Below are 17,254 nucleotides of genomic sequence, written 5' to 3' on the forward strand. Positions count from 1 at the left end.
AGAGGCAGAATCTGTCATAAGCTTTAGATATCTATGGTTTACCTTTTTTAGTAGGAAGATTGGTTATAACAACTAGTTCATTATCAGAGGCAGAATCTGTCATAAGCTTTAGATATCTATGGTTTACCTTGGTTCTAGGATTTGAGTTTTGGTCAACTAACAGAAACTCTGCAGTTTCTCAATGGATTTAAGGAAATGTATGTTCAAATATGGTATACTGTTGGGACCATTTATGCTTATACACCCAGCAAATTTAGTTGGAAACCTTGTTAAGGGGACTAAGAGTAGCAGACTGACTTCTTTAGTGTTTCTGGACTCATCATTAATAATAATCACTGTGTTTTACCCCACACAGTGGCCTTCTTCAAAGGCCACTATTGTATATTGTTTCATTAACTCTCTCCTGATTATGTAAATATGGATAAGTGAAGGATAATTGTAATCTCCTATCATGTATGTTTCATGTAAGTTATGATATAGGACCCAAAGACACTTTGGTGGGTAGGAAGAGAAAGCAGCAGAGAACTAGATCTTATTCTATTTTACTACCATGTACCCATGGATTTCATAATGTAGAAGACTCCCAGACTGGATCATCCACTGACTCTACTGTTAATGTAGAGTTTAGGTGAGTGAGAAATATATACAGGTAGCTTGGCTGGACTTAGAACAAGCTTGTCTGTACCTTCCATTCTATCATGGAATGGGAGTATGTATAAATATCTTAGTTTTATCCATAGAAGAGAATAAAAATTGAAGGATGCTAGTTATTTATGTGAATAATTCCATCTACAAAATGCATCTGATAGAGTCATTGCATTGGAGTCAGTTTATTCAGCTTCATGGCAACTTATTGACTAAAAGCATTATTACTTGTTTCTTTTATTTGGACAGTTGGCCATATTGATTTTGAATTCCTAAAGGTTTCTGTTAAATTTGCAGAAATGGATTTAAATTCACTAAGGGACTAGAGAATGAGTGTACAAATAGACTTCTACTTTGCTCTCCAGAAAAGCCCAATTTGAACTCTCTCCACTGTCAAATTGAGCAACTTAATGTAATATGTAATATGTAATCTTTGTAATCTTTAATGTAATATGTAATCTTTGAAGCACTCCATATTCCAGAATCGTTAAAGTGTAGAGAACTTATTCTAATTAAGGGATAAAATGTGACCTAAATTGGTTGCCTTGCAGGTATGAAAGAATTGAAATCCCAATCCATATTGTGCCTCATATTACTATTGGGAAAGTATGCCTTGAATCAGCAGTTGAGCTGCCAAAGATCCTGTGTCAGGAAGAACAGGATGCATACAGAAGGATTCACAGGTAGCAACTCTTATTGTTTCTCTTGTTAACTTCAGTGAAGACCCTTTATCTAACAGCTCAGCTCTTGAGTCCCCTTTCCTTCTACCTGTCTGGGAGAGAGTTCACAGCAGCTTCAAATCATGTTTCTCACACCATATTGTAATGATCTCTTTGACATTACTGTCTTGCCTCATATGTTTTGGATCCTTCAAGTCAAAACACATTTCCTTTTCTGGTTGTGAAAATAAACCACAACATCCTAGTGGTCCCATTGTGTAGTACTGGGCCTTGTCTACTAAATGTATCAAGAGCTTTAGTGAGAGATAGTAATTTCATAATTATGTCTTTGAATTATCTTTTGAATTTTTAAATAAAACCATATCCCCAAAATAAATTTAAAATGAACAATGGTGGGAACTCAAATCATTGTGTTCATCTAATCCAATTGGCAAAGGTCTGATGCAGGTTATTAAATTTTATTAAACACCTGACCATTTTGATTCTGCTTCATTGCTAACCTAAAGTACCTTATCCCTTTAGCCTTACACATCTGGACTCAGTAACCAAGATCCATAATGGCTCAGGTAAGCTTTTTTTTTTTTTCTGGAGTATATGAAGTGATCTCTGACATACTCATTTTATAGAAGCAACTTTAGTTTATTTTGGAGTTTTCTTCTCAAGAAATTTAACTAATCTTGCTCCTTACATTTCTTTGAAACCCTACAGACCCTTAAATACTATAAATGTGGCTTTATGATAAGACAGAAGGAAAACCAGAAAAGCTTTTTTATAGACTAGCTCAGTATTGTGCTGGTATATGTTTAAATACTACCTCTTAGGGAACCCCAGTTCCTGTAATATTCCATAGCATGGATGCTCAGTAACTTCCAGAAATTTTAGCAATATACCATTATGAACTGGTTTTATCACATTACTACCAACCTTTTGTATTAAGAGTTGGAAGAGATAGTCAGATAGAGGAAAGGGAATATATCAGGCAGGAAGTTTTCCATGTGAATAAATAGAGGAGGAATTCCTGGGTAAGTCTAAGGAGCAAAAAACTCAGTATTAGTATACGTACCAATTTACTTTTTTCAACATACACACATCCCTAGCTACACTTACTATTCAGCTAACCCAGATTTCCCAATTTAATGACTAATCAAGGTGTGGTGTTGTATGTCTATAGTACCAGCTCTTGGGAGGCAGAGGTAAGAGGACTGCCATGAGTTTGAGGTCAACCTAGTCTTCACAGAGAGTTCCAGAATAAAACCTGGCTACTGAGTGAGACCCTGACTTTAAAAAAAGTAAAACTAAAACAAAAACAGCAACAACAAAACATTTATAAACTAAGTCACTGGTGAAGAACAGTGGAAAGCTTTCTTTTCTATTTTATTTGTTTGTTTGTTTGTTATTTATTTTGAGACAGGGTCTTTCTATGTAGCTTGGGCTGTCCCAGAACTCACTATGTAGACCACCCTGTTCTCAAATTCACAGTGATCTGCCTGCCTCTACATCTAAAGTGCTGGGCTTAAAGGCATGCACCACAACAACCAATGGAAAGATTTCTGATTGGTAGGAAACTTCTTTGTGAAGACAAGAAAGGAAGCATGGCTTGGTATAGCCCATTATTTTTATCTCAATATAACATGACAAAGAGTTAAGTTTGGTAATGTATGGCATACAACCATACTCTAAGATCACAATGATTTAAAAAATGTAGTAACAGCTCAAAAGTAGAAAAACTGATCAGTGTACCTGGGCAGTGCCTAGAGACAGGCACTTATATATGAAAGAATTCATATTTAATAGAAAATTTTAAATTAGTGATGGATAGGCTAGTTACTAAATAGCATCCATTCATTTGTTTATTCATCCAAAAAAAAGTTTTAAGTACCTTTTCTCTGCCAGATAGATTTCTAGGTACAAGACTCTAGTGCTGATCAAAAGAGACAAGCTTAACTTCCATAGACTTAATTCTATTTTCATTTGAGGAGACAGTAGAGTCCTACTGGAGAAGGGAACTCTTCTGTGCTTTCTTAGCCCTTTCACTTGAAGAAATGAAGAACTGGCCATTTTTCTCCTTTTTTAAATTTAATTTTATTTTTTTACATAATTAGATTTCTATTTGGCTTATGGATCTAGGGCTTCAGAATATGTATCTGCTTTGCTCAGCTCTTTTCCCCCTAGTTGACTACTGAAAATCATTTACCAGTCCTACTTATTATACTTTAGAAACTTGTTCCTCCAATTCCTTTTTCCTGTGCCCAAAACTAAGGTATTGTTGGTAGTATAGTAGGAGCATGCCAGTGAATAGTACTTTTCATAGTTATTTCATAGTTATCTGTATTTTTTTCTTTTCTTATTGAAGTGTTTACCAAGAATTTGTGCAGCCAGATGTCAGCAGTCAGTGGGCCTCTACTACAGTGGTTGGAGGACAGATTGGAGCAAAACCAGCAGCATTTGCAGGAGTTGCAACAAGAAAAGGAAGAGCTTATGGAGGAGCTGTCTTCCCTAGAATAAAGCAAGAGGACAAAAGCGCGGTAATATTTCAGTTTGTGTACTGAATATGGTTGAAAACTATGTATAACTCCTATGTAGACAGATAATTCTGGAGTACTTTTTATATCCCAATAAATAGTTTTATGTATATAAAAATACAAGATGTGTTCCTAAAATTTCCCCAGAGCTTATAAAATCCTCTTACCTGTAGCTGCTGTTTTCTTTTACAGGAATATGAAAGTTTTTAAGCAGAATATGAAAGTTATTTTGTAAGGGGTATAGGAAGTACATTAGCAAGGAATTTATCTGGAAATAAAATGTCTGATAAGTTTATTTTAAAACTTAAAAGTACTTATTCTCTTTTTTTTGAGGCAAAGTTGTCAATGTGTATCCCTAGCTGCCCTGAAACTCACTATGCATACCTCACTAAGCTGCCCTCAAACTCAAGAGATCCACCTGCCTCTGCCTCTGTAGTGCTGGGATTAAAGGCATACACCACCTACCATGCTTGGCATTAAATGTTTATTCTTAATGAAAATACCCAGCATAAACTTTTTTTTTTTTGAGACAGTGTCTCATTAGGTAGCTGTGGCTGGTCTGGAACTCACAGAAATCCACTGGCCTCTGCTTCCTGAATGGTGGGATTAAAGATGTGCAGCAGCAACATAAACTTTTTAAAATTTGAAGTCTTGGTTTTTATTTTCAGATATATCCATCCTATATAATAAGATAAAAGAAGAACACTTGTTATTTCTATTTTATAGTTTGATGTTTTTGCTAGTCAAGTTAATCATAAGTACTGTAGGGTTAATGGAAAGATGTGCAGGTGGCTCATTGGCACTCACATCTGTTGATTATTCTCAATTAGAATCATGTGTCAGGATTTCCTTCTTGATCTCTAAATACATATTATGAGATTACCTAAATTTGGATCTGTGTGGATGCTTTTTTAAGCAAACAATTGAGTTCTAGCTTATTTGAGTCTAAAGCAAATTCTTAGTGATCCTGCTAAGAATTCAATTATAAGATGACCATGATTTTTTTAGGATTTAGGTTATAATAGAAATCATACTTCAAAAAATGTAATGACTCTATTTTATTATTCATTCATATGTAGCCACTAATTGATATGTGTCTTCAGAAAAAAAATTGAGCCTGTTGCATCCTGGAAACTGAAGTGGGAATTGGAAAAAGAATACAAAGAAAGAAAACAGTATCAGTCCCAACCACAGTAATAATTGGAGGTTTTGGTTTGTCTCATTTTTGCCTAGATTGTTTTTTTTCAAAATCTCAGAACCACTTGCATCAGAATCAGTTGAATTTCAAAGTTCAAATTCAATCTTTGAGGCTAAAACCCAGAAATCTATATGACCTACTTAGCTGATTCTGAGGCATAATTGTATTTGAAAATAAATATTCTTAGGGCATATGAAATGTAAATGCTGTATTTTCTCTAATTTCCTTCCACCACAATTGTTCTTTAATCATTTTCTTTTTTATAGGGCAGCTGAAGATAACGGGTATACAATTTATTAAACTAAATCAATTTTGAAAAATATAAAGTTGGAGGACCCACATTTTATAACTTCAAGACTTATATAACTTCAAGACTTACTATGAAGCTGCAGTAATCAAGATACTATGATATTTGCAGAAGAACATATGTATAAATCAATGGAACAGGAAATAAAATTCAGAAATAAGCACACAATAATATGCTTAACTAATTTTGAAAAAGTACAAAGTGATCAAGAAGAAAGGACAGTCATTTCAACAAATTGAATTTCCACAAGCCAACAAAATACATTCTAAAAGTCCCTCAAAATGTGTCATGTATTTAAATGTAAGGTGGAAAACTTAAAAAAAAAATCATTTAAGAAAAATTTTCAGGAGTCAGGTACTTAATCTTCAACTCAAAAGCACAGTCTACAAGAAAAAAGTAAATATTTAGACTTCATCAAAATTAAAACTTTTTATTCTGCAAAGTATTAAGAAGAGGAAAGGCAAGAAATTACTTCCAACCCATGTAATATCTGATCAATGGAAAAGATATGCTCAAAACTCAAAAATAAACAATTCCATTAGAAAATAAAAGAAGACATAAACATTGTCACTAAAGAGGATAAATAGAAGTAATTATGTGAAAATATATTAACCCTCATAAGTCACTGGGAAGTGCAAATTAAAACTACAGTGTGGTATGGTATATACTTAATCATAATTGCTAAAGAGGAAATAGTAAAAATGCCAAATACTGTTGAGGATGTAGACTAGATTTCTCATACAATGACAGGATTGTAAAATACAGCTACTGGGTAGAAGAGTTTGGAAATTTTTATAAAGTTAAACGTATACTTAACATGACCCAGCAGTCACACTGTCTTTGCACAAAAACTTTTTACAAAATGTTTCTTGGCAGCTTTATTTGTGGTAGCTGCAAATTAGAAACAACCCAAATGTTCTGTAGTGGGTAAATGTTTAAATAAGCCATTCTTACCATGGAATTCTACTCTGTAGTGGAAAGGAACACATTGCTAATATCTGTATAATTTAGATGAGCCTTGGGGCATATAGTAAATGAAAGAAAAGCAAGTCTTAAAAAGGTCACTTACTGCCAGGCAGTGATGGCACACGTCTTTAATCCCAGCACTCAAGAGGCGGAGGCAGGCAGATCTCTGAGTTTGAGGCCAGCCTGGGCTACAGAGTGAGTTCTAGAAAAGGCTCCAAAGCTACACAAAGAAACCCTGTCTCAATGCCCCCCCCCCAAAAAAAAGGTCACTTACTGTATGGTTGTATTTCTAGAGCATTGTTGAAATGTTAGAATTAATGAAAAGGAAGAACAGATTTCCAGAGTCAGGGACTAGACATTGTATAGCATATGTATTATTATTGGAGTGTGACATAAGAGTTCATTTAGGCTGATGAAGCAGTTTTATATCTTAAATTTAGTGTTTAGTACATAAATATGTTCCTGTGCTAGCATTTTATAGATTTATATATAGAAAAATCAATGCATGTAAAATCTAGTAGAAGTGAATAAAGTCTGTAGTCTACTTAGCAGTATTATACCATTACCATAATATTGGTTTTGAAGTTCTACAGTTGAAGATCTTACTAGGACAAACCATTCCTCCTAAAGTCACCAATAACTTCCACATAGTCAAACTTATATTCTTTTTTGAAAACTGCCATTAATAAACCTCTGGCTTGACACAGTTAGTCATTTTTCCAAATCTACCACTTTGTTATCATATATTTTATTATTTCCTATCTGTTCCTTCTAAAATTCATTCATAAGCTTCTCCATGAAGTTATAAACAAATCCATTTCTCTCTCTACATCTCTGAACTCCAGACTTAGATTTCTAGCTGCCCATTATATATTTCCACTGGGCAGTCTTATTACCACATTGAATTTGATAAATTTTAACATGTTTCTGGCCCAACCTATATTATTTTATATTTCTTACCTTAGTGAAGGGAAGCATCCATGTGCACAAATTGGAATTCAAATAGGCAACCTCAACATCTTTGTCACCTTTTAAACTGTTTGCACTGTTACAGAGTTCTAGCAATTTGGATTTCTTTTAAATAATTAGAGTTGGAATGTATAGAATAGGTATGTGTGAGGAGGAATGGGCAGATGGGGTATCATGGTGCCTAGTGTCTGGAGTTACTTTATGAAGGCATAAGAGTTCTTAGCCTTGTAGCAGCAGGACAGGAACAAGATTTAGTGAAAGATGTCCTGTGTCAGTACCCTCACAGTGAAGCAGAGACAATGATCCCTTTCATTAAATAAAATGATTGAGCAAATAAGTAAAGGCATTGAGGAAAATTGGAGCTAGTTTTTTCATGCTTGAGACTTTTTTTTACAGATATGTGAAAAGGAAAGATAAAATTACCCCCATGATGTTAAATGGAAATAGAAAGTTAACATGATTGTTTTAAAAGGGAATTATGTGTATTAATTGAGAGAATGATCATTTTATCTGTATACCTCCAGTTCTTACCTCTGCCCATTAAGAGGGAATAGAAATGGTACTTCAGTAGCTAATGAGCACTCCTGCTACCAAGATGCTAGACTTCAAATACTGTTCTCCACTAACAGTGAATTGAATTGACTCCAGAAATGAATGCATATGTATATGGTAAACTGATTTTTAACAAAAATACCAAGACAGTTGAATGGGGGAAACCATAGTCCTTTCAACAGCTGGTGACTTGTCAACTAAATATCTGCACAGAATAATGAAGGTGGACCCCTACCCCATATCATGTATGAGTGTTAATTAAAATGTATTAAAGATTTAAATGTAAAAACTTGTAACTATTAAAATATTAAAACATCATTAAATCTTTATTACTTTGGTTTTAGCAATGGCATTTTAGAAAAAACACAAAAAGATAGTTGTTAGACCTGATGAAAATTTAGAAATGTACATCAAAAACATTAAAAAAATGAAAACTCAGAAAATGGGCCAAAACATTTATAAATAACATATCTAAGAATCTAGTATCCAGAATATATAAAGAGCTCAGACAACAACTGCAAAAAAGCAACCCAATTCAGAAGTGGACAAATACCACTTGATACTTACATTGAATAAAAATGTATAACCAGTCTTCTGGAAAAATGATAGACTAGCAGCTGTGTGACCTAATGAAGAGTGAGAATAAAATAAAATATTTCAATGAGAGGAAGGGCTTTAGAAATTCACAAAGTTAGCAATCTTAAAAATTGGAAAAGAGATGGGTGTTGCACTGGAAAGCAGCCAAGCTGAACGCAGCTCCACCCTCATTACTCTCTGGCAGGGGGAAGAGAAGCAGAAGTGTGGTGGTATTGTGTTCCCCAAAATATTGTGTACCTTAATAAACTTATCTGGGGTCAGAGAACAGAAAAGCCACAAGATACTTAGGCTAGAAAATGTTAGCACACGCCTTTACTCCTAGCACTCCAGAGACAGAAATCCCTCTGGATCTCTGTGAGTTCAAGGCCGCATTGGAAACAGCCAGGCATGGTGACTCATGCCTTTAATCCCAGAAAGCAGCTTTTAATCCCAGGGAGTGGTGGTAGAAAGCAGAAAGGTTTGTAAGGCGTGAGGACCAGAAACTAGAAGCATTTGCCTGGTTAAGCATTTTGGCTGGTTAAGCATTCAGGCTTCTAGCAGCAGTTCAGCTGAGAGCCATTGGGATGAGGACACAGAAACTTCCAGTTTGAGGAAACAGGACCAACTGAGGAATTGGCAAGGTGAGATTGCTGTGGCTTGTTCTGTCTCTGATCATCCAGTGTTCACCCCAATAACTGGCTTCAGGTTTGATTTTATTAGTAAGACTCTTTAACATTCATGCTACATCGAAGCCTCCTTCAACAGGTAATCTAGGCCACATTGAGGAAAATAGATGGGTAGTTCTCCCTTCAGAACACTCCTATAGCCCGTGCAAACCTCAAATCCTGTTGGAGGTTTGGTGAGACAGTGATTCCTCTGTTGGATGGGTCAGCAGTGGAGAGGAAAGCCATTTTGCCACTTGGTAAGACTTCAGAGCAGTAGCCTAGTGCTATCTTAAGAAAACTTAAAAACTGAGCTACCCGTGGGCAAGAGAACAGGAAACAACCACAAACCAGGGATCCTAAATTTAACATGCCTCAGCTCCAGAGAGAGAGAGAGAGATTTGGAGGCAGTTGCAGGGAGTGGAATGGCTGGATACTAACAAGTCAAAAAGGACAAGAAGCTCTCATCTCAGTAAATTTCATAGGGAAAAGTATCTTCTCCCTCAGTGGTCAAGAACAGACCTCACCTGTGAATAACCCTGGAGTATGATAGTTCTGAGGTGCAGGTGAGTGGATAAAACAACTTCTAGGACCACATACCGCCATTCACTACTATAGTCTGAGAATTCAGAAGCTCCAGGGGTCTACTTGAAATTCATGGCTACATCCCTTCCTCACGGAGAGATGTAGGGAGTCTTAAAAGCATAAAGACATATCTTTCTCCCTGTAACAGATCTTAGTGCTGTAACTGTTTCCCATACTTCCAACAAACTTGAGAGACATTCTCTAGGTAGAAAATTAGTCATCCCAGAAATTACAATCTGAGGAGTATTGGGCAGGTGGAAGAACCTGTCCAGCCCACAAATTGTAAAGTTAAGAGTGGCCAGCCAAGAACCCTATTATACAACAAAGAAAAGCTACTAAAGTGAAAAAACTGTTTTCAAATATTAAGAAAGTCCAATATAGTTTTAACAGGAGCAAAAAACACAGGAATGATAAAAGATCACATGTTCAGCTGATACCACCTGCCTAATACTCCACAAATTGTGCCCTTTCATATTCATCTTATTTTGTTTGCACATATTTTTCATTATTGAACAATGTTTTCCTTTCCCTTTTTCCTTTCTGACCTCTGTGCTTCCACACTTTTTTTCATTCTGCTATACTCTTTTGTAGTACTATGACTTTGCTTATTGGTTTATTTTTCAAACTCTTTATTTACTGTGTATGTATGAGTGTGCATGATGACTGTGGGTACACATGCCACAGTTCATGTGTGAAGGTCAGAGGACAACTTTATAAAAATGGCTGTCTCCTTTTACCTTTACATTCCAGGGACTGACCTTGAGCTTCCAGGAAGATGAAGACTCATTTTTGCAAGTTTGTTCATTGATTTCTGGTTGATTGAATTGTTTGTTGTTTTCTTTCTTCACTATTAGTATTTGGGGGTTGCTTGTTTGCTTAAGGATCACCTGATCATTTCAATAGATGCATAAAATGCTTTTTAAAAAGTTCAATATCCAAAAAACCCTTCAATATCTACTCATGATAAAATTCCCTGAAGGAACTGGGAATAGAATGAACATAATTTGACATGGTAAAGGCTTTATTCAATAAGCCTATAGCCAACATGATACTAAATGTTGAAAACTGAAAGCACTTCTGCTAAAGTAAGGAATAAAACAAGGGTGCTCACTCTCGTCAATGTTATTCGATATAACAGTTAAAGTCTTAGCTAAAGCTGTAAGATAAGAGAATAAAATAAAAGAATACAAATAGGAAAGAAATCAAATTATTCGTATTTGCAGATAATATGATTCCATTTTTCAAAAACCCTAAGTACATCACTGAAAAACTCTTAGAACCAACAAATATTTTCTGCAAAGTAGTAGGGCACAAAATATGCTGGATTGTTTTATGTTAGCTTGACATGAGATAGGATCATTTAGGAAGGAATCCTCAATCAAGAAAATGCCCCTACCAGATTGACCTGTGGGTAAGGCTGTGGGGCATTTTCTTAATTAATGGTTGATGTTGGTGGGCTCATCCCACAGGAGATAGTGCCACCCTATGGAGGGTGGTCCTTGATAGTATAAGAAAGCAGGCTGAGCAAACCATGAGGAACAAACCAGTAAACAGTGTTCTGCCATGGTTTCTGCCTCAGTTCCTGAATCTAGGTTCCTGCCTTGAGTTCCTGTCCTGACATCCCCCAGTGATGGAGTATGATTTGAGATTTGTAGATGAAATAAACCCTTAATTCCCAAGCTAATTTTGGTCATGAAATTTTTTTTTCACTGCAATGGAAACCCTAACACAAAATGAACACACAAAAATCAGTAGCTATTCATATACCTTGATGAACCTGTTGAGAATGAAGTCAGTCTAGAAAAAATCTCATTTAATATACAAAAAAATGAATAAGTAAGAAATATAAATATAAACCAGGAGGTAAAACATGATGAAAACTTTGTCACTGAGGAAAGAAATTGAAGACAAAAGTAGAAGATGTAAAGACTTCTCATGCTTGTGGATTGTCAAAATTAATATTGTGAAGATGGCTGTGTCTTTGAAAGTGGTCCTTAGGATTCAACAAAATCTCTATTAAAGGTCCTATGTTATTCCTCACAGAATCAAGAAATGAAAGAGAGAGAGAGAGAGAGAGAGAGAGAGAGAGAGAGAGAGAGAGAGAGAGAGAGAGAGAGAGAGAGAGAGCAATCTTATGTTCAACTGTCAACACTAGAGGGGGCGGGGAGCTGGAAAGCTCAAGTCCTTTTAGAACTGAATGTACTTGCTGATGTCTGTAATCCCAGCATTCAGAAGACTGATGTAGAGGGATTGTTGTTGAGGCCAGCCTGAACTACAGAATGAGATCCTTAGTTTTTTTTTTTTTTAAGAAGGCCTTACACTGTTTGGAAAAACTTGCAGTAAAAGTTGTTTTAAAATTAGATCAACATTGTTTTACCTGTACTCATACAGTGTTAGAGTTTACCTCTGATGTTAATGTTTTCACTGTAATGACAAAGTTTTGCCTACTGTCTTAATCTTAATGATTATAGTTGCCACTACCTAATAACTAAGCCCCAACAAAATTGGGGTGGCTACTTGCCAAGGAACATTTCCCAAAACAGTAGGGTAAATGTTTTGTGCCTCAAAGAAAAGTGACTCTTTTTCACAAAAGAAAAAAACTTTACTTGGTTTAAAAAGAAAATAAAACTTTCACCAGATTGGGTCATTTATTTTAGAAGAGTGAAGCTTTATCGTGCTTCTGAGTTCTTGGACTACTGGTGGTGCCTCACTACGATTAAGACTTTTTCATGTTACAATATTGCTATTCCAGTGTTATTTGCTCACTCTATACATAAAATTGAGGTCTTTGAAACTCATCTTCAGTATACTTTTGTGTGGGAAATATCCTTTATACCCTTGTGCTTATGCTAAAAGTACTTAATGAATGTTATATTCTCAAAGGGAGGTCCTAGCTATGTGATGTCTGAAAAGTAGTTTTAGATGCTGGAGAAATAGGTCCCACTCTGCTGATGAAGCTAATAAAAACGGGAGTGCTTAAAAAAACTAGTTAGCATGAAGTCATAGACTTAAGCATTCCTGTTTCTATCAGCACTTTAGTACCATGATCTTTATCCCCCACTTCTCTTTCCTGGGGACTTTGTTACACTGATGTTTCTACACATACTTGGGCCTGGTTTAAAGATAGCTTAGCTTACTTAAAGAACATTGGGTATGTAACCCTCTCTCAACATGATTAAATAGTTTATGTAATTAAGAGGTATATTCTCAGAGAATGGTCATATTTAAAATCTAAATGGTCTTCTTTAAGTAAGTGTTACACTAGGATATAGTCTCCATTTTCCAGTAATCTTTTTTTCAGTACTAGGATGCTACAACTGTGCAGCCTATGCAAAAAGTAACTCTGTTAGCTGGGTGGGATTATTGCAGTACTTACCTCATATGACCCCACCCACTAGCACCATCAAATGCACCTTTATTTCATTTTCTCTGTCTCATGGACAGTAGCCCATAGTGAATTCTGCCATTTGACAACAGGATGACTATCAAGTTTCATTCTCTGTGGAGTAAACATTATAGGAGGAGACTGCACTAAGCATATAAGTATCCCTCTTTTTGTGAGTTTTCCCCTTGGATAACCAAGACTCATATTCCAGTATATCATACATGTGTGATAGTCAGTTTGATATATAAATGTGTTTCTACAAAATACTTTCTGTCAAGGTAAAATGTGCAACTTTCAATATTCCTTATTGTGTCTGCATTAATAAAATATTGAACTATTTTGGCTCCAGAGCCAAGTGTATCCTTCAACTGATTACAATACTTAAAGAGTCATAGTGACTGTCATTCTTGTGCTGTTGCCTAAAACAATATATTTGGTAGAATTCCTATAGGTAGAATTTACTAGACTATATTTGATGGAGTGCTCCATATTCCTGAGACTTTATAGCTCAATATTTGAAAACCAAGGGCATAGAAAATGGACCTGCAATGGTTGCCCCGTGACCTTGCAAGCATGTGTCCATGCATACATAAGCTGAGTTGTAACTCTAGTCTTTATAGAATGTCTTCTACTCCTGGAAAGCAAGACAATGTTAGGTTTGTGAGGTATTGCTTCAAGGACACATTCCTCTAACCTTATCTCTTCTGGGATGCTACCATGAGACAGTTTCTCATTTTCTGGATTCTTAAGAGATTTGAGGGTTGCTGCTTGGCTCTACTCAGCATACGATACAATATAACACTGCTAGCTATATTCTTAAAGGGATTCTTCAACAAGAAAGTATCTCAAAACTGGTGCAGCATTCATCTGGGCTTTCTTATATCAGTATTTCCCTGACTGGTGTTTAAGAAAAGGATATAGGAAGTTGAAATCCTTGCCTCCTCTTATTGTATATGCTGATAACAAACTGAATCATTCTTAAAATTGACCTCCTGCTTGACAGTGTTGTAGGTTCAAGAGTGTTCTTGTTTTTAAAACTATCACATCTAAATATTTGGAAATAATACATAATGTTTACAGCTTGCTTTCAATTAGTTCATAAAAAGCCCAAATGATAATGATGGGACATACACAGACAGTCACATCACACAGATTTAAGAAATTAACAATTGAACAGTTTCACACATTTGTGAAATAATTGAGCTGTCTCAGTGAAAGTTATATAGGACTTTGTACTGCTTTTTAATTTAATTATATTTAAATTTTTTTTTTTTTTTTTTTTTTTTTTTTTTTTTTTTTTTTTTTTTTTTTTTTTTTTTTTTTTTGGTTTTTTCGAGACAGGGTTTCTCTGTGTAGCTTTGCGCCTTTCCTGGAACTCGCTTTGGAGACCAGGCTGGCCTCGAACTCACAGAGATCCGCCTGGCTCTGCCTCCCGAGTGCTGGGATTAAAGGCGTGCGCCACCACTGCCCGGCCTAAATTTTTATTATAACAAATTACCTTTTAAAATCTGCATCTAATGAGAAACAAGCATTCTCCCATTATCCCACAGAGAATGCCTGTAATCCCAGAACTCAGGGAAGTGGAGGCAAGAGGATCAGAAATTCAAGTTCTGTAGCTAGAGTTTTCCTGCCTGGCCCACAGTCAGGACAAATCTCTGTCACCCGCCAATCCCACAGCTGCTCAGACCCAACCAAGTAAACACAGAGACTTATATTGCTTACAAACTGTATGGCCGTGGCAGGCTTCTTGCTAACTGTTCCTACAGCTCAAATTAATCCATCTCTATAAATCTATACCTTGCCACATGGCTCGTGGCTTACCGGCATCTTCACATGCTGTTTCTCATCATGGTGGCTGGCAGTGTCTCTCTGACTCAGCCTTCCACTTCCCAGCTTTATTCTCCTCCTTGTCCTGCCTATACTTCCTGCCTGGCCACTGGCCAATCAGTGTTTTATTTATTGACCAATCAGCAACACATTTGCCATACAGAACATCCCACAGCAAAGTTCAACCTCAACTACTTAGTGAATTTGAAGTCAACCTAGGATATATGAGACTGTCTCAAAGCAAAAAATTAATCAATAAATAAAAGTAAAACTTACATATTATGCACAGTGTCTGCAAGATTCCATAAGAACTTGCTTCCTCTGTTGCCTGAGGTTTAAGTCATAGCAGAAGTCTTATTGTGAGCTTATTTTACACTTCTGTAATCTCTATTTTGAATCTGTACATGATCATCTATTATTTTCTAAATACAAAATTAAAATAAAATGTCCAATTTTAAAAGCACAAAAAATCATATTAAAGGAAACTTGAGAATATTAAGAGAAAACCCTATATCATCATCATATAATAACTATCATTTTTCATAATCCATTTTTAGCTTTCTATTTTAGTTTTTATTCAGTACTAGCATTAGTGGATCTTATAGTTTTGTATGCGAGTTCCTTTTTTAAAAAACATCATTTTTAAAGATTACTTTCCTTATTTATTTATTTATTTATTTATTTATTTATTTATTTATTTATTTATTTATTGAGATAGCAGCATCTCACTATGTAGTTCTGGCTGTCTTGGAACTTTCTGTGTAGATCAGGCTGGCCTGAATAATAATAATAATAATAATATTATTATTATTATTATTATTATTATTATTAGTGTGTGTGTATGTGTGTGTGTACCTTTGGAGACAAAAAGAAGACATCAGATCCCCTGGGCAGTTATAGGCAGTTGTGAGCCACCCATATGAATGCTGAGAACTGAACTTAGGACATATTTAAGAGTATATACTCTTAATTGTTAAGCAGTCTCTCCAGTCCCATATGACCTTTATTGAATGTAATCCTAAAAATTTTACAGCTGTATTGTTTTCATAATTGTCTTAACTATAACCTTGCTATCTTATGTGATGGCAGTATCATGATTTGCTCAATCACTCATTATAACAAAATCAAACCCTGGGAAGAAGGGCATCTGATTTTTAGAGTCACCACTTTATGGCATTCTAAATTTCCCGCTTTTAACAAAATTATGAGACATACAAGGAGCTTAGAAAGTACATCTCACTGAAAGAAAGGAAGAAGGAGGAAGAGGAGGAGGTGTAGCAGGAATCTTAAAAAGTCTTATTAATAAAATCAAACCTGAGCCAGGTATTGGGATGAACACTGGAAGATCAGAGAGACAGAACAAGCCACAGCTAACCTCACCTGGCCAACTTCTCAGCTGATCTTGTTTCCTCAGACTGGAAGCCTCTGTGTCCTCATCCCAATGGCTCTCAGCTGAACTGTGCTGCTAGAAGCCTGAAAGCTTAACCAGCCAAATGCTTAACCAGCCAAATGCTTCTAGTTTCTGGTCTTCACGCCTTATATATCTTTCTGCTTTCTACCAACACTCCCTGGGATTAAAGGCGTGTGTCACCATGCCTGACCGTTTCCAATGTGGCCTTGAACTCACAGAGATCCAGAGGGATTTCTACCTCTGGAGTGCTAGGATTAAAGGTGTGAGTGCCACCATTTTCTAGCCTTTGTATCTGGTGGCTGTTCTGTCTCTGACCCCAGATAAGTTTATTAGGGTGCACAATATTTTGGGGAACACAATACCACCACAAGGAGGAGAGAAGAAACAATAAATGTGTTTTGTGAAACATCCTTTATAGGCTCAAATGCCTGAATATTTAGTCTCCAGATGGAGATGCTATTTGAGAAAGTTGTGAAACTTTTAGGCATACTCTTGCTGGAGGAAGTGGGTCAGAGTTTAGGCTTGAGGTTCTATAGCTTAGTCTCAGTTCCTCTCTTCTCTCTGCTTTCTAACTGCTGGTGCGATGTAACCAAGCACACTATGCTCTTGCAGCAGGTCTCCCTTGTCATGCTGGACATTATTCCTTCTAATAAACTCTTATTTCCTTAAGTCACTTTTGTCAGGTATTTTTATTAAAGCAGTGAGGAAAATAGCTTATACACTGTCCTGAATAACAGGCCTTGGATTTACCAGAAAAATAATTCAAATCAACAGTTGTAAACCTACTGAAAAAGCAAAAGGAAACCATGGATAACTAACTGAAGACAGCAGTCAGTGTGCTGGATAGTTTTATGTCAACTTAACATAAGATAGACTCTCAATTGATAAAATGCCTCCATAATACTGGCCTATTGGCAAATCTGTAAGTCATTTTCTTAATTAGTGATTGATGCGGAGGATCCTGTAGCA

At 35.9% G+C, this 17,254-nt stretch overlaps 1 protein-coding gene across 8 annotated transcripts in view; it reads left to right on the forward strand.

Annotated features, from left to right (window-relative positions):
* Positions 1-17,254, forward strand: part of Brcc3 (BRCA1/BRCA2-containing complex subunit 3) — a 117,852-nt gene that overhangs the window by 32,276 nt on the left and 68,322 nt on the right. For 6 of the 8 annotated variants that reach the window (XR_008219383.1, XR_008219392.1, XM_052742832.1 and 3 more), the window contains exon 1: positions 3,739-3,850. Coding sequence is in view for 2 of the 8 variants with exons in the window: in XM_052742826.1 (XP_052598786.1) it covers positions 1,197-1,328; positions 1,848-1,891; positions 3,679-3,830 (328 nt within the window). In the remaining 6 variants the exon portion in view is untranslated. Of the gene's footprint in view, positions 1-1,196; positions 1,329-1,847; positions 1,892-3,678; positions 3,851-5,311; positions 13,398-17,254 lie in introns of those variants that run through there. The other 2 variants (XM_052742826.1, XM_052742819.1) reach the window with 1 other exon arrangement.

Source organism: Peromyscus californicus, unplaced genomic scaffold (assembly GCF_007827085.1).
Source record: "Peromyscus californicus insignis strain IS unplaced genomic scaffold, ASM782708v3 Scaffold_10__1_contigs__length_136768540, whole genome shotgun sequence".
Classification (NCBI taxonomy): Eukaryota; Metazoa; Chordata; class Mammalia; order Rodentia; family Cricetidae; genus Peromyscus; species Peromyscus californicus.